The following is an 18183-nucleotide window of genomic DNA, read 5'->3' on the forward strand; positions in this document are numbered from 1 at the left end:
AATGAAAATATCAGCAAGTACAGGTCACAGTTCTGCTGCCGAACAGTAGCGTATTTAAGAGGCAAACAGACGCCACCCTTCACCACTAGATGGCGCTACTACAACACACTGAGGTGGTTCATGGTGCTCACCTGAAGGGTCACCCGAGCCGGCCTTCACATGGATCAGGATTCCCCCCAAAGAGATTAAGATTTTATTAAGATGCAAAGAGAAAAGGACACGTGACCTGTTTGTGGATGTTGCCAAGATGCAAGACCTTCGGTTGATGGAGTCCTGATCCAGAGAAGGTCCCCGGATCGATTTTGATTCTGAGATCAGACTCTGAAGAGAAAGAGGTTTGTTGCAGGTCTAGGATAAAACAAAGAACGGTTGGGTTCTGCAGAAGTTCCGGGCTGCAGAACCAGGACCAAGTGAGGATCAGGGACTCTCTGGTTCCACCAAGTGGGAGGTCAATTGAGTCTTTAGAAGGCATGAGCGACCACAGTGAGACAACTATTTCAGCGTTTTCAAACAGACTTGCCAAATACTTCAGTCGTTTGGGAGGGTGAGCGCATTACCGCGACCCCGAGTGGTGCTTTGCTGCAACCGCTTTTAATGTAGTTTCAAGATAAAACTACAATCTCGATGCAACAGACCAGTCACTGGCTTCAGAGTTTAAGTGTACCACAACAAACAAACAAAACTGCTCTGTCTGAAGGTGAAGACAATAAACCAAAGCGGAGACGTGTTGATCCAAACACATAATGCCCTGGATTTTTTTTTTAATTTCATTTTGTGACAATTCATGAGGATCTTTGTCTTTCCCGAGTGGTGGAAGTGTCTACAAAAGCAGGAGAAACAAAAGAAAGAGAAGGTGGGAGGCCCGGGTCGACCGCGGTACAGACACCAGAAGACTACAAGTAGCTTTGTTCAGTACCAAACTCTTCACAGAAGAGAGCCAAACTTCCTGATTCTCAGACGACCGACAGCCTTCTGAAGAGCGGAGAAACTTTGTACACCGACGCTGGAATGATCAGAGATGTCCGTTACTGCATCTGCTCGACTCCCTTTTAGTTTCAGATCAACAATGTGTGGCGATTTAAAAAAAAAAAAAAAAAATTGAGGATACAAAAATATTCATTTTAAAAATCAAAAGGGGCATCAGGAACAAAATAATAGAAAAGCAGCATTAAAGTAAAAAAAAAAAAAAAATAGTGCTTTGACGATCAGAAGCAGCAAAGACTTCTGGGAAAGATCCACGTTTTCTTTAGTTTTTTTTTTTCCTTTCTACGGAATATTAAGTCATGGAAGATCTCTGTGGAGCTGATTGACCCACGACAAACTGATGACATTCACACACGAGCCTGCGCCGGACTCAGCGATCACGGGAACATCACGGAAGAACGTCCAACGGAACGGGACAAACGAAAAAGGGACGAGCTCCAGGCTGTTTTCTTTTTTTTTTTTCCTCGCTAGCTAAACACAGTTGGGGGATGGTGGTGAAGGGGGGGGCGGGTGGCGTACAGTGTTTCATAAAAACAAAACAAAACAAAAAAAAAAGTTTATAAAAGAAGAGTTGTAAACACGGCACAATAAATAGACCAGCAGGTTTCGGCACCATGCATGTGACCGCCGGCGACGCTCGCTCTCGCACCAGCTGCAGTTTGTCGTTTCTCTTGACTCTGATTTCTTCTTTTTTTTTTTTGTTTCTCGAGTGCAAAACATCACAAATGAACAATTGTTTTCAAGTAATGTTATATACAAGAAAGGGCTTTTGGGGGGAGGGGGAGTGTTATTACAAATATGCAGTACTGTACATATAATTGTCATATTAAGAATTTACAGACAATCTCTTATCAACAGTAACAAACAGGAAATAAAGGAGGGAGCTATATATACCAGACGAGCATTGCAATGACTCCCACCAGACCTCGCCGCGCTCGGCCCGCTCGCCTTCACCACTAGACCATGATGCATAGCACCTAAAAGAAAAGGAGGAGGAGTCCGGCCGGCGGCGTGCGAGGCTACGTAACCTCCATGGCCATTGTGTTCTCGGACAGAGTGTTGAGCGGCGGCTTGTCTTGATCGTGATTCTCCCTGCGGAAACACCAGAGCGCGTTAGCCGCGGTTACTCCCGCGCTTCCTAAAGCAGGCGGAGAATCCCACCTGGGCACGAGGTCCAGCGGTGACGCGGCGGTCGTGGTGACCTTGGGTTTCTGACAGTTGGCGGTGGCAGCGGCTGCGTGGGCGAGCTTTAAGGCGGATGTCGACATGGTGGCGCCGAGCGTCCGGGGGGCGTGGAGCCTTTTCCCGGCGGGAACGCCCAGTCGGATGCTGTTGGTGTTGTTTCCCATCAGGACCTGAGTGGTGGAGGTGGCGGTTGTGGTGGGGGGGTGGGCGGCGCCGTTGTTGTTACTGGCGGTGGTGCAGGGGTGGAGCAGGGCAGGGCCGGGGACTGGGGCGGTGGTGGAGGGGGCCGGGGCAGCGAGGGACGGGGAGACTGTGCTCGAAAGGTGCAAGCCCTTGTAGACACCTGGAGTGGGATCAGGTGGTGGATGGGGGAGGGGGAGAAGGGGATGAAGAGGGCGGTTTGGAGGTGGAGGGGTGGAAGGTTTTCATTATTAGCTTGTGATGATCTGAGCCACAACACTTCACACTCACATCAGGCTTGTCTGAGCGCTGCGCTCCATGACTCACTCACAGCTACATACTTATCGACTGCACAGCTGACGTGCAGCCTCCTGTGCACAGCGCCACCTGCAGGGCACTTGCATGTCAGGACCTGAGGTTGAGGTTTGGTGTCTCAACTGTTAACTTGTCTCTCCAAATTTAGCCCCAGCTGTGGTGGACTACACCTCTCGCATCTACAAATGTCACGTGACTCACACACAGAGACGTGAAGCGTTTCCTGCCTGCAGCCGAGCTGCTCAGCTCTTTATGGTCCAGTCGGACCTTGGTTCACACAGAGAAGAGGAAAGCAACAAACTCAAACATAAACGGAGAGTTGACGTGTTTAATATGTAGAAATGACAGTTTATTTTAGGAAACATTTTGGCCGTTTGAATATTAACACATGACTTTTCATTGGGATTTAAAAGAAGAGGATTTCAATATCCCGCTCCTTGTTCAGGTGGTTAAAAGTTCTGGTTCTGGCAGGAAGGTTAAAACCCGAGAGGAAGTGTTGTGACTGCTCAGTAGATAATCTCGGCTATTATTTTGTGCCGATGCCCCCAGTTCTTCATACCTGAGGGGGACAGGACGCCGTTGACGCCGCCGCCGCCGCCCAGGCCCAGCTCCTCCTTGGTTTTCAGAGCCAGGATTTGGTCGGCGGTCACCAGCGCTGAGGCGGCGAACTGAGCGCTGGCCTGGTCCAAGGTGTGCGCCAGGTTCTGTGAGGGGAGAGAGGGAGGCGGTGAGTGAGTGAGGGGCGGGACTCTGAGGGAGGAGGGCGTCACGGGACGGACCTGTGTGCTGTTGGCAGTGGTGCTGCTGTTGACTTGCTGCAGCTGGACCTGATCCAGCTGCTGCTTCTGCATCAGAGCCAGCTGCTCCTGATGCTGCTGGTACTGTTGAGCTGTGAAGACTGAAGCATGAAGAGCATCGTGAGCAAACACCGCCACGCTTCACATGCACATATGAACAGTGAACTATGACACAATCAACTTTTCAAAATGGGCTACTTCAACATAAAGGTTCAGGTTCTTCACCTGAATGACCACAAATAATGAATGTTGAAATACATTCACCAAACTGTTGCACCTTCAGTTTGTTATGGTGGAAATGTGTCTAAACAGGACACAGAACGGTCTCTGTGCTCATTTGAGCTTCAGTCAAGAGGGAGACCCTTCTGTGGCCCAGCAGAGGCAGAATCACTGCATGATCCTAAAGGAACTTCTTTACAATCATGTCATCAACATGAAGACTCTGTGACCAGCAGATAAATGTCGACTGATGTCAAGAATCCAAACGGAGGAGTTGATGATGATTATTGTGCATTTTAAAAGGATAAAAATGCTTCAACTTCAACACTGATCAACAGCTGAGACACAAAGTACGTCCCAAAAACTTAAAATGTAAAACAAAAAGGGACGTATAATTTCGACAAAGGCAAAACTATAATAAGAGAACAGAGATGAAAAGCAACAGCAAAATGTAGCTCACGAGAGACAAGAGAACGACCACTAGGTGGCACCACCACACGCACTAGACATAGCCTCTTCATCCATCAGACACACGCACACAGCAGTGTTCTGGTTCAGGCAGCACAACTTAACAGGAGTGTGTGTGCAGGATACTTACTCGGGGTGGGCGTGGGGGCAGGGGCTGCCCTTGTCGGGCGGTGTTGGGTCTGTGCTCCTGACGTGGAGCCGGTGGTGGGGGGTTTGAGGCTTCGACTCAGCCTCCTGAACAGAGGGTGGGCATTGTCCAGCTCGTGTAGTGGTAGTGTCCGTGGTCTAAAGTGCCTCCAACGGCAGGACTTTATATTCAACAGTATCTGACTGAGGTCCGTGGGAGGGGAGGAGCAAAGAGACGAGCTGAAGGAAGTTCTGTCTGAGGTATTTGTTTCTGAGGTACTGGCACACTTGGTGGCCGGCAAGCGAGACGAGGAGGTGGTGGTGGGGGGAGGAGGAGGAGGAGGTGGTGATGTGGGGAGCTGCAGGTCGAGTGTTTCCGTGTCCAGTTGGCGGTAGACATTGTCGTAGTCCGAGTGCGCTCTGTCCAGTAGAACCCTGCGAGAGGAGACGACGGCAGTGTTTAGAGGAGCAGTTTGGCTGTTACGGGTCAAACGTCAGTGACAGCGTTTACTGCAGTAACACAGACTGGACACCACTTGTATCTCTTCTAAATTTTGGTCACGCAGCTACACTAATGATGTTGGTGCTGAGGAGGACCGACCTGCCGCCGCGTCCCACGCGCCGCCGGGCCAGGCCCTGGCACCGCCGCGGCACCGTGAGCGTAGTGAGACTGTAGCGGTAACGTGCTTCTGCCAGACCGCCCTCCCAGCCTGCGCACCACGGCCAGCTGCCCACTCGGTCCTGACGAGCCTGGAAACAGAACCAGGTTAAACTTCCATCGAGACGCCAGTGTCTCGCGAGGAGAGGTCACTTACAGCATAATACTGGCAGCCGGCCTTCCTGCGGAAGGCGTAGGCACCGTCTGGGTCGTTCTCCTCTTCTGCTTCTGACGAGCCCGAGTGCAGCTGCGAGGACAAGAGACAAGGTCAAAGGTCACAGAAGGGATTTACAACCAGCAGAGGAATGTGTCAAGTGGATGATGGACGCAGTGGCCAGTAGTCAGATGAGAGCCTAAATCAATGAAGGAACTCGTTTCACGTGTTTTGCATCTAAAACTGCGTCAGCCTCTTGGCTCACCACGATCACGGCAGATCAAGTGACACACACACACCTGAGACAATGGCTCTTCATCCGAGCTGGGGAAGTCATACTGGTTCAGGTCCTTGGCATTGAAGACCATCGGACCTTGGTGGTGAGCCATGCCAGACAGGGGCAGCACGTTCTGCTTCTTCTCATACTTCCTCTTCTGACGGGGAATCTCAGTCTTCTCGGGCTGGAAGATTAGCAAGTGGAAATTAGGATTCGGTCAAGCACCTCATCTACATCATGGAGATGTGAGGCGAAAAATGACACTTGAAGAGAGAATTACATAAGACACACTAAAGAGATGTTGAGGAACAGCGATAACCTTTAGGATAATTAACCCTCAGAGAACTCGCGCTGTCGACAAGCGATGAAGATGTCAAGACAAGATCTGATACACAGTAAATGAGCACTTGTCTGGTGTGAAAAGGAAGCTGACATGAGATGAAATCACTGAGTTAAGAGTGAGAGATGAGAGCGGTAGCTGCAGAGAGGCATAGAAAAGTTCCTATGAGGATACAAGATCAACTTCAGACTAACTTTAACATTGTCATCATCACCTTGGACTTGTAGTCCTTGAGGTCCATGTGGTACTGGTTGGTGAGAGGTACCAGCGGGATGATTTGTGGCCTCACTAGCGCCCTCTCTGCCAGCACTTCTGCCATCACTTCACCGCCATAGTCAGACATGACATTCCTAGAGACAGGGAGCAAAGTTGCAGACTGGGCCATCTAGGTTGGCTCGCTTGAGCAGGTCACACCATCACGCTCACCTCTTCTCGAAGATCTCCAGTGTGAGATGCAGCAGCTCGCGCTTGCTCTTCTCTCGCCTCTTGATCATCTCCAGGATGGTGACGGCTCGGCTCAGCTCCCGCCGCAGCTTCAGCATCTTCTCGTAGGACGCCTCGTCGTTCTTGCGGTTCTAGATGTTGACGGACAGCAGTTTGAGCCCCCGCCTCATGGTTTCACTGTGCAGCCACTGAGTGACCACTACTGCATCTGTGGGACTACAGACCTTTCTTGTCTGCATCTTCTCTGTGCGACGTCGGAAGGCCACATAGGGGTCACTGGTGCTGGAGCCATCACGCTTCTCCTGCTTGACGTTGGGGATGAGCGAGTTGGCTTTGCTGTTTTTCCTCTTGCGGCTCCAGTATTCGAAGACCTCCTTGATGAGCTCGTCGTCCTCCTTCAGCAGCAGCTTGGCCTCTGGGAGACTCACCAGCTATGGTAGGGAGGTACATGAGGACATCTCGCACAGAAGAGTAGTCACTGACGTGAACTACCAACCTGCTGTCCGCTGCCTTTCTCCAGTCTGTCAATCATCTCCTCGAACTGCAAGAAGCTGATCTCCATCTTCTTTTTCAACTTGTTGATGAACTTGTCGTCGTCCGAGTCCAGGTCGTAGTCGGGCTGCTCTGTGTCCAAGCTGAAAGCTGCAGAGCCAGGGACACACTGAAGGTTACTATGGGGCTCACAAGAAGTCACCTTATTTGCAACTTAAATTGAGAGTAAATAAATAAAAATGGATTGTGTTGAACTTTGTTGACCTACTACCCACTACAGAAGACGCACAGACCCACCCTTGGTCACCACATGACTGGAGAAAAACAAGCATAGACAAGGGTCAAACTATTGCACACAACCTCTCATGTAACTCGCTTTTGAGCAAAACAAACCACTCACTGCATTTCAAACTTGCACATGTCTTCTTCCAGGAAATTCATGTTGGGATGTGTGAAAATGAACAATATACTTCTAATGTGCCACATAGAAAAAGACAAGTCACTGCACCTTCACCCCCCTAACACGCCCCTGCTGTCACCCAAGGAGGGGGAAAAAAGCAGCTAAAATCGTGCAGGGAACGTAATGTCTTCAGAGGTCTGGAGCTCTCCGTGAGTTGAACCCAGTTTGACAAAACCTGACGTGTGTAACCTGCTATAGCACTTGAGAGACACTGCGACACCAAGATCATGGATCAAGGAACAATACGAGACCGTTTATTTACTCCTCTTTGATTTTGATTTGACTGGCTCTGAAAACGAAGCACGATTACCATCGTCATCTGCTGAGATCTTAACGAAACGGTTGCAAACATGTTTTCTTATCTGATCTGAACAAAAAACAAGAAAAAAAACCAACTGGTACATAGCAATTTGAGATGGACGTTTGAATTCTATGTGCATTAGAGTGCTTAATGCTAACCCTTGACAAAAGGAAACGGATGGATTTCAATTTTGAAAACCTATTAGATAAGTGACAATATCATTGTGAAATTATTTGATCCAACATGTCTATACTGCAGGTGGTTGAGGGTTATTGCACTATTAAAACAAAATATCACTCAAAATGGTCAAGATCCAGGGCAAATGACCACATTCTGTCATTTACGGACAGCTAACATTAATATGTTCAGCACCTCGTCACAAAAATCCACTTCAGCCCATGGCTAGAGAGAGAGAGAGAAAAGCTCTTCCCAGGTGTACAATGATGAATGTCAAAGAATCGAAAAGCAGCAACATGACTAAGTGACAAAAATCCTATTTTTTATTTCCCTCAGAAAGATTTGGCCCTGACGTCATCAGCACTGATTCACAGAAACAGAACCGCCGTTCGTCTCGTTCAAGGATGAGACCATCAGAGCCGCCACAGATCAAAACATTGACCCACTTAAGAACTCAGTGAGCGACAGAAGCCGCTCTCCAGTTCTGAGTCGCAGTGACACACCTCAGCATGATTGCCGCCACATATGCTTAAATTAGATTCCAGCGGGCGTCATCCGCATCTGAACGTCCAATTAGAGACTTCTGCAAGTGACAGTGCAGTTTTTGCATCGTCGCAAATTCTATTATGAGGCAGAGCCAGCAATCTAATTCCAAACAGGAAACTTTCTGCTCAGCGAGACCTGACAAAGCTCCAGGACTCAAACTGGTACATCAGGGTCAGTTTCAGCATCAACTGTGGCTGCCAACACAAGCATCAGCAAACACTGGGTTAATGTTTCCGTGCCAAACTCCAGCAAGCATGAGTGAGAGCATTTGTGTTTAAATGACATGAAACGTAAGCTGTCTAAGGGTGTCTCCCAGTCACTTCTCAACATGTAGACCTTTTCTATTGCTGCAACTCTGATGCTTCACTTGAGTTACTCAATCCTGACAACTGTTCCCAGCCTTGGCAGGGCGGACAGAATGTGTCACGATGCACCCCAATTTAGAAACCACAACGTCAAGAGGTGCAGCCCAGCATGTTCAAAAGAAAACCAGCTCAAAAGCACGTAGACAGCAGCACAGACAGTTCTCACATTCTAGAAAAGCTACTCATCAGGATGAGTAACATTTTATCCTCAACTGAAGGTCTGTTATTTATGTTGAGACGCAAGCCTGGCTCAGAACCAGGCTCTGGCATTTACAGTGACACTCTCTTCTAATAGGACAATTTCCTGTACAAGGAAACACCGTATAAACTTCATTTTGATGTTTCCCACTTTGGAAAGTGTGAATAAAAACTTCACTCACGCTGTATGTGAATTAGCTGCTTTGGCATCTTGTAGTCTCCAGGGTAGAGGGAGTCGTAGTACGTGATGTTGCTCTCCGCCTCGGGGACCGGAATGACCATGTTGTCCCGCTTCTCGCCATAAACCTGCTGCGCTGAGATGGCCCTCTGGAGATGGTGTTCCTGTAGGACGAGAGAGGGAGGTGAGTGGCGGCAGAGGTCACACCTGGACAGCAGGAGGTGGACAGATGTGTTCACCGGCAACAGCTGGCCGCAGCATGGATAGTTAGAAATCAAGCATACGGTGAGTTTTAAAAAATAAACCAGAAGTGTAGAAATGAATAGCTGAAGAAATCTGTCGACTGTGCCACATTGTTAAGCTCACAAATCTCAGCCAAATTATTGGCAGAGATTTTTTGCTGGAGCACACGGCCCCATCTGAAAACACAGAATCAATCCTCTGACAAGATCAGATTAGTCTGCCTTTATTCAACAAGTCATTTTGAATTTAAACTACCAACACGGTGTACGACTATACAACAATAATGTGGCGGTATATTTAGGGACAAAAGGTCACCAGTTTGTGTATAAGAGCACTTCATAGAGGCTCAATCAAACCTGTGATCAGTACAAAGCTCAAAGAATATATGTACGCATGATGAAAGTTCCTTTGTAATACTGTACTTGTATCTGAGCTGTCAGGCTGTACTCCTGAGAGACTGGGAATATCAAACAATTGACAGGCTGCACTTCACATTGAAATAATAAAGAGGCTTAATCTTGTTGCACAAGAGACATTTGGCTTTTAAACATTAAGCGGGGAAAAGCTTTTTAATCCAGGACGGGACCTTTAAAGTACTCGAGAGACCACATCTTTGACTAAAGTCAAGTGACAGTGATTAAATTGTTTCAATTGTCAAAAAACAAGTCTGGGTTGCACAGAAGGACATAAGTAAGAATTGCTACTACTTGCATTGTGCAAACGCTGGGTTTTCTGCACGGCAGACCAGCCTCCAGCATTTAAAGTAATGATGAGCAGAGTTGCAACTATTGCATCTTAAACGTCTTAAAAACCGTTTAAGAGTCATTTGACGAAACCTGTGTGTGCAAGAGCCAAAACCACTGAGACACAAAGGTTTCACAAATTGTCAGTTGGGCTTGTTTTCCCGCCACGTGTGTGCTGTGCCTGAGGGCGGACTGAGCGGTGACCGGTCTGTTGGCTCCAGCAGCAGTGGAGTTTCCTGTTCCACATGTGGTGGAGTGTGACTGCGACTGGTGACAGAAACCAGTGGAGCTACATAAGGAATTCTCATTTACCTTTCTGCCACCTACACACCTGACTATGAATGTAGAAGTGGTTCTGCTGGAGGTCAACCACCATTATCAAGACCACATCCTGTTTTCCCTCGCCAGGACAGAATCACAGCGTTCAAGTAGCCTTGTTTAGGACTTTAAGACATAAAACAGCCATTAAGGCAGCAAACACCTAAAATCACACCCATCGTCTTCTGCCTCCCCTGGCGCCACAAGGTCGTAACAAATCCAAGGTTTTTAATGCGTTAATCATTTCAGTGTCAACCATGGCTCAGAGACAATAAAACCATTTGTACCAATAACACCGAAGAATAAACGAAAATGTGGAAAAGTTCTCAAAGCACCATTACGTTCCAAAAATGTACAAAACGATGATTGCAGTTATCTGTCATGAAGCACTGTATTCTACTCTAAAGAAACAACACTGTGGATGATTAGAATGGTAAACACAATCCAAAATCAGCAGTAGAGCTGGCCAAGATACAGAACACACAACGATTCAGAGCATTTCAGCAGGAATAAATATGCAACAAGACAAAGACCCACAGTCGGACTTGGATGTTTAGCAGCCAAGGATGACGATAAAAAGGTTTTTCTTTTGCCTTTTTAATTTTAAACCAGAAAACATCTAATGTGATTACTGATAATGTATTTTCTGATTCTAAAAACCCATCACGCAGCAGACTTTTACATCATACTGACCTGATATTACAGAGTTCTGTAGCTTCAGCCACAAACTGAACCTCGAAGGGCACAAAACTGGTGGATGGCAAAGAGGGCTGGTGCACTTAAGACGGTAAATTAAATTCTACACTTCAGGGGTTGTGTTATTCTCTCCCCCTTTTTTGGTAACAAGCGCAACATTTTGCCGAATTTCATTTTGGGATTTTCCATCCATCAGGCAACACTTCCCGGGCATGTTAAAACCACACTCACTTCCTCAGGTAGAATCGGCACTGACATAATGTCCATGTTATTTTCACCGACAGCTCTCACTTGGTGAAAGAATAAACGGCCAATTAAAAACCATCCTGAGGCTTGAAACATGAGGACAAGCTCAACAAACAACCTCCAGCGATAACGTCGGCTGCCAAAACTAATCGAGCAATGTTTGAGTTGACTTTCTAGCCATTAGCCAGAGAACAAACAGACAGTAAATGCCAGGCCATTCATTCACCGCCCAGCAGCTTCGTAGCCGTCTTGCTCACACTGACGTCCCGAAATAGCCCTGTGAAACGGTCACATCGATCACTGTCAAGTGTGCTGAGGCAGTGGAGCCTTCGCCGCCTCTGGCACTCTGGCTTCTGACAGCTACTGTCCCAGACACTGTAAATGCCACTTAGTGTGATAGAAAGCCACGGGGGAAAGTCTGGTCCCGGCAGCGACGGGGGACTCAAGGACTGTTTTATTAACTGTGAGGGAGTGGATGGATTTCCACACACAAAACCACCAGGAAACTAACTGTGAGCTGGTCGTCAGCAAGGAGGAAGTGGCCAAACCTGGTTAATAAAAAGACCTAATAAATAGCAAAGGTGAAGCGCAGCCTTGGCTGATGCCATCAATAGACTGTTTCTCAAGGTCCAAGATAAAACAAGTTCAAACAGTGTCACAATTGTCACGCACATCAGAACAGCAGCACCACGGACCTGGACCATGCCGTTCATTATCACAGTCACAGTAGGAAATGAGCATTACAATTTCTTATTGCTACCAGCTCTTCAGAGGTCTGGCCAACACTAAAGCTCGCGGGTTATGAGTATTGGCTGTTATCAATTAGCAATGCTACCTCGTGAGACTGCGAGAATACAAACAGAATTCGAAGCACTATATTAAGCAGCCACACAGAGCTTGTTTACTTGCCCGGGATGAAGCCTAAAACTGAGAACCCAACTTCTCCACAAACAGCAGCAAAAATCCATCACAGCATAATTTATACAAACAATTTTGTATTTGTAAAACCACAAAGACGACCAACTTCATTATTAAACAATACAGGGCAAGCAGGACAAGATGCGCTAACAGTTGGATTAAATATCCATGTCACACTTATTAACAGGAAGCTAAAATTAACCAAACGGTAAAAATAGAACCTCTGAATCAGTACAGCTAGAATACTTGGACAGGTTACAGCCAACAAGAGTTCACACTGAGTGACAGTGAATTCCTTCCCGAGGGCGTGTGTGTGTGTGTCTCTAAGTCTGGCGAAAAATGCAAACACAACAGATGCCTGTGGATTCCCACCAGGGCCGCAGACACTGACCTCAATTTCACTCAAAAGTAAATACGAGAGAAAGTGTCTGGCCCAAAACAAACAAGACTCCACGTGCTGCGAAGACACTTTCTTTGACACGCCGCCCAGTCATGCTGGCTAACAAACCCGCCGGAGGATTATGCACCAGCATGTTGCCATTCAACTCAGCATTGGTGACACAGTTACAGAAAATGGTGCGAGAAAAAAGCTTTTTGGTTTTTGTACTGTCATCGTCCAGTGCAGAGTTTGTACATTATCAACATACAGTGGATAATAATCCACATCACACTGCATTACAACAGTACAGCAGACATTGAGCCACTACTCTTATAAAGAGTCACAAGATAAGAGCTTGTTTTCATAGTCTTATCAAGCTAACAACTGTTTAAACAGCGCCTGACATGCTGACAAGCCAACCACACAGAAACTATCAAGATACACTTCTCACATTGTAGCACTGAGCGGACAGAACGAAGTGATGGAAAACTACAAGGCGACAAAAATGCAGACAGTATTAGAGACGTTTCACTTGTATGTGTGATTGTTCATCATTTGTGATGGTGATAACTGCGGCAAGACAGAACGGCTGTCCGGAACAAACCAGCGCTCGTAATTGCTATTGTCGATTTCCTTTTCTACTCAGACGCTTGTGTCCCTAGCTCAATAGGATGTAAACACTAGTGATAAATTAGTAAAGAGTATTGTTACCATGGACTAAGGGCATAGACACTTAAACCTTGCTCTTTAAGCAGAGCAGGTGTTGAGATCACAGATACCGGACACAAGCACTTATCAAGTGTGTCAAATTTCAAAATCAGGCCACTCCAGCCTGCGAGCACCCCCACGTGCAGCACCCCGGCCTCCCGCGTCTGATAATCTGACCGTTACATAACAAGGCGCTCCAGCTGAGCACTGCACAGACTTTGAAGTGACAGCAGCCCCCCTTCGCCACCTTCTGTCCCCGTTCCTAAGCGCCGCCACGTGCTGCTGGCCACTCTGCCAGCCTGCTGTGCCATCTGACACACTGAACCCCTGACACCCGGCCAGTCGAACTCATGTCAACATAGTGAACTGTGTGTATTTAGGAGTTGCATTCGCGGCATAGTGACACCGAACACGGAAAATACACACTGAATATAAACATACTAACACGTGCAACATTAAGCTTACGCAACTGTGTTTATTCTACATCATTTACAATTTTGAAAACTAAATCTGAACAAGAATCTGATGCTTCACAACTTGGTGTGAGTTTTCTGAAACAGAACTATTGCATACTGCTAAACCAAAAAAGATACATTATAAACAAAGATTGTCATGTAGTATCTTGTTGGATAAATGGAAACAGATTAAAGCGGTCAAATTAAGAGTGACTCATGTATGCAACATGCATGGTTGTATTTTATGTTTCATATTTTCCTCACAAATAAATGTAGTATTTAGAAACGACAAGCTATAGAACTGCAAGTTGACATTCTCCAGGACACACTTAAATGTCATTAATAATACAGTTTAGTTAGCTCTCAGACACAACCAAGATTAAGATATAAACTATGTTTATGAACTGGGGTAATAAAAGAGTGGATATATGCTCTGATTTAAGACTAGTTTAATGCGCACACAGCCTTCAGTCAACAACAAGTGTGAACGCATCCTCCCCGGTCACTATGGAAACTACAGAAGCCATGGCATCAACGGTGGTGTGCGAGGACGTGGTAAAAGGAAATAAAAGCGCTCGGGAGACGCGTTATTCAACAGAAGAGGAGACATCAGTGACGCCACCAATGTTGACATTCGTGCCGGTGACGCCACTCTGACCTCTAGCGCCCCCTTCACCCTATAAAGCGCAACGACGGCAACAAGGCCCCGTCCAGACAAAATGTCGGAATCGCTAAAGTCACATGACTCCTTTGTACTCAGAAACGCCGCACACGCTCAAAATAAACCACCAAAACAGCAAAATCCATCAAATAAGGTCGCCAAACGCCCCCACGAAGCACAAACACCCGGCGGGGGGACAAACAAACTTCGTTTAGGCCGCTAAATCGTCGTGTTTCTGTCGAGGAAGAGCGGCCGCCATTTTGTGACAGCTTGCGCAGAAAAGAGAGGGACGCCTGAGATGGAGAACACACAGAGACACATTTCAAATGTCCCAGTAAAATAAAAACCCACCGATTCCTCTTCCTTCTCCATCCCCGTCGGCATCTGCGGCACAGCCCGATTAATAGATGCATATTCGTGCAGGTCGGGTAAGTCCTCGCAGCGGAAGACGGGCAGCGGCTTGGTGGCGTCCAGCGCCCGCGCCCGAAACGACAGTTTACTCATTTTCACGATAAAACAAATCTATCCGATCTCCTGGTTAACTCCACGGCGACGACGGAACCGTTCATGGATGATTCTGTGCGGGTTCTGACGCTCCGGTACTTGCAGCTTGTGTTTGGGGCGTCGCCAGCGGAGCCGGGGGGAAGGCCCGGATCTCGGTCGCTCGCTCTCGGACTGTTTTTTTCCGACGCTCCGCTCCCTACCGCTGGTTCAGTGCGCCATGGACAACATGGCGGACATTTAAAAGTCTTTGGCTCGGTTTGGCTCGCAGCGGTCCAACCCCCAGTTCGCCGGCCGACCAGTCCCACGCCATCCCGGGCGCTTGCGCGGTTGACGGGTTGGGGGAAGGGGGCGCCGCTTAAAACTAACTGTTCTCCGACATTAAATATTGAAATCAACGTCAGACGAGACGGAATGTATCATGAGAGTCCAACTGATAAATCGACATACGAATAATCATAATTCTACATACATACATACATACATATATATATATATATATATTAACAGGAAGTTTGAAGGAGTTCAAATCAAAGCAGTAAAAAATTAATACATTTATAATAATATATTTATTTAATGACAACACCTCAAAACAGACAACGTGTTGTTTTAAATTATGAATGCAAATTAATAAATCATTAAAAATCCTCAACCATTTCAATTAAATTTTCAATTAAAAAAGTTATATAGATCATTTGTGTGGCTCAGGGGCCAAATGTGGCCCTTAGACTAAATTTCATATGTATGATTATTATTATTTTTTGCATTACGTTTTATTTATATTTAAAATAAAAAATATTACGATAACAAATCATGTATGTTACCAATACTACTAATATACACACACACACACACATACACACACACACACACACAGTATCACTTTGTTTATTTTACAAAACATTGTCTCTTTAATACAAAACAATCTTCCTCTGTGGTACTAAGATAAGTTCCTTTATTTCATAACATTTTGTAATAATATAATAATATTATTCTATTACCGATCCAAATAAAGTAACTACAAGTGATTTGCGTGATTTATGAAATGTTAAATGTTATGGCTATATTTACAGTTAATGTTTCTTTGTATTTTTTTTCTATAGTTTCAATGTCATTTGTAAAATTAGTAAAATGTATACATTACACAGGGAAGACAATTGTGGGAGCAGCTGCAAGTCATTCTGATTAACAAACGCATCCTGAAGTACCAAATATCTATTATATAAATGAGGAATATTTGGCTGATAAGGCAGAATACAAAAAAAAAAAACAAAACACAGGTTCAGTAGCTTGCTAAAATAATAAGACAAAGATAAGAAGTTGCGTCTAATAGGAGTCAAGGATTGTGTCCTGCAGCCATTTAGAGAAGATAACAGGAGGTAGGAAACTGATCATGGCTACCTAGAAGATCAACTAGTAACTTCAACATCTTCTGTGTTTTAATCCCAACATAACACAACAACTCAACCACCAACATCCCTCCTGAACCTGAAGAACTCCAGACTCTCCCTGAATCAGGGAGCCCCCTGGTGGACACCAGTGGTGTCACAAATACAAACCTAAAAAAGACCATTATCAACGTCATGTGCAAAGCAATAGGACAGATAGCAGCTACAGCTGCTGCTCTCATGTAGCTGACACTTACTAAAGTGAATCCAAACAACATGAGGCCAAAAATGCCCCAAACCTGAAAAAGCCAAACTCTTAAAGACAACCTTCATTGTAAACCAGACCAGGAGAGTCAAACCAACAACCCTCAATCCGTGAGAAACAGAAACATGTGCTTGTACCTTACCCATCATTAGTGTCCAGTTAACCGGCGTCGAGCCAGGTTAAATCCATGTTTCCGTCAATTGTGGCGTCCATTAAATCCCTTAACAGCGCAGAATCCTGACGTAAGGGCCTGGAACAGACAGATGAGAAACCCAGTCATCTTAATGAAGATTAATGTTAGTTAAATCTGAAATTAGGAACTTTGTGTAGACAACAGACAGTTTCCAGTAACCACCCAGTGTTATAGAAAACACCCTCGACCAAGCAGATGTTGGAATATTCATGCTGGATAACTGAGTTGTGACAGGCATCACAGGCAGCCTGGGCTAATGCTGGACTGGATTACAGGGGAGGAGCCCCTGGGGCGGACCCAGGACACCATGGCGCCATGATACGGTGATCAAGGAACGCTCTGATTTCTTCCCAGAAGAGCTAAGAGCCAGCCCCTAGTATCACAGTGCTACTCCATTAATAAGGTTTCCTATGTAGTCTTATGTAAACAACAGCGACATCCACTAACTGTGACTATGGATGTATTTGTTTAAATGGTCTATGACTAAGAGACGGTCACCAAAGCAGGGAGGTGAACACACTTGTTAATCAGATGACCTGGGGAGAACACATTTCCAGGCCATTTCTGACAGACTGAAACACGAAGGGCGAGTCTCCAGCGCCACCCCTGACCACTGCAGACCGACGGCAGCCGTAATGAACGCGTAATATTTCTGTCTCTTGTGTCACCCACCCGCACAGAGGAGGGCTCACAGTAGGTGAGGTAATAAAAGCGTTATTACGGACTCAGCTGTTACAAACGGCTTCACATGGTCGAGACTCACCAGTCTACGTCACCGCACGTGTCGTCACACTAGCAGATGTGTCGATACATTCGAGGTTCGATCCGCCTCATGTGGCGGTTCTGCGGAGCTGGGCCGTGCAATTCCGCGTCTGACTCCAGCAGCTGACTGGCGCTGTTCGGCCACACACCCTCGGTGCTGATCCGAAAACCACACGATCGAAACAGGGGACATTTAAAGCCCTGGCGATCAGCTGCTCCGGTTCCGTCAGACTTTCACTTCCGCTTCTCTCTTGAATCGTCTTTTTCTGTCGGCGACTTTAACCCACTGTGACTAGTATAATTCACCTAAATCTGCAGAAGTCCATCTCACGCATCGATCACCACCGATAACATCGACGTCCGAGCTGCTGAAAAGTCGTAAACAAGTTGGGAATTCTGGTTCTGAACTGGGTCCAAGTGAGCAGCTTGGAATTTGATTGCGTGTATGGAATCATCTGATGCCACAACAGTGGCCGGGCCCACCAGTTCCAGAAGCATCGATCGACAGCAGGTCGTCGTAACACGAGAAAACACGTACCGAGTTGAGGATCCCAGGACTCGGAGGAGGATGAGCAACATTAGTGCAAGTCCGAGGAGGAGGCTCGACGAGCTAGCGTTAGCCGCGACTTCTGCTGGAGAAAGCGGACGGTTCGACAGGCGGAGCTGGTGTCGGGGCTCGGTACGGTCCAAAAAAAGGCTTTTAATCCGGGAAGGGTGATTTTAGCGTCGCCTTGCTTCGCAGGTTGAACTAGAGGTGGACACCAAAGTGCGACTGCTGGGGGTTAACAACTTTGCTGTGGAACACGGCCGCTGATTGGTTGAGAGAGGCCACCAATCACCTGT

General features: G+C 46.6%; 1 protein-coding gene across 4 annotated transcripts; it reads right to left on the reverse strand.

The window, feature by feature from the left end:
* Positions 1-59: 59 nt before the first annotated feature.
* LOC128769426 (enhancer of polycomb homolog 1-like) lies at positions 60-18125 on the reverse strand. Of its 4 annotated transcripts, none has more exons than XM_053883131.1 (14): positions 17879-18125; positions 16528-16635; positions 8869-9028; positions 6644-6789; positions 6372-6578; positions 6130-6278; positions 5918-6053; positions 5386-5547; positions 5090-5179; positions 4876-5024; positions 4279-4709; positions 3444-3562; positions 3224-3368; positions 60-2512 (listed from the first exon to the last, which is right to left on the reverse strand). In XM_053883131.1, the coding sequence occupies exons 3-14, from the start codon at positions 8966-8968 to the stop codon at positions 2004-2006; spliced, it is 2343 nt and encodes a 780-aa protein (XP_053739106.1). In that variant the 5' UTR covers positions 8969-9028; positions 16528-16635; positions 17879-18125; the 3' UTR covers positions 60-2003. The 4 variants fall into 4 exon arrangements, with proteins under 4 accessions (XP_053739106.1, XP_053739108.1, XP_053739104.1 ...); XM_053883133.1 differs by having other exon boundaries at positions 17342-18125; XM_053883130.1 differs by lacking the exons at positions 16528-16635; positions 17879-18125 and adding an exon at positions 14583-15019 and having other exon boundaries at positions 77-2076; positions 2146-2512.
* Between the last annotated feature and the right edge of the window lie 58 nt (positions 18126-18183).

The sequence above is a fragment of the Synchiropus splendidus genome, chromosome 13 (assembly GCF_027744825.2).
Source record: "Synchiropus splendidus isolate RoL2022-P1 chromosome 13, RoL_Sspl_1.0, whole genome shotgun sequence".
Classification (NCBI taxonomy): Eukaryota; Metazoa; Chordata; class Actinopteri; order Syngnathiformes; family Callionymidae; genus Synchiropus; species Synchiropus splendidus.

What these genes read in the sequence shown, in the direction of transcription:
- LOC128769426 (XM_053883129.1), bottom strand. Translation starts at nt 14,735, where the DNA reads ATGAGTAAACTGTCGTTTCGGGCGCGGGCGCTGGACGCCACCAAGCCG. An exon ending in GCAGCTAATTCACATACAGC is followed by an intron (nt 6,790 to 8,868) that starts GTGAGTGAAGTT and finishes CTGGCTCTGCAG; the next exon opens with CTTTCAGCTTGGACACAGAG. An exon ending in TCAAGGACTACAAGTCCAAG is followed by an intron (nt 5,548 to 5,917) that starts GTGATGATGACA and finishes CTAATCTTCCAG; the next exon opens with CCCGAGAAGACTGAGATTCC.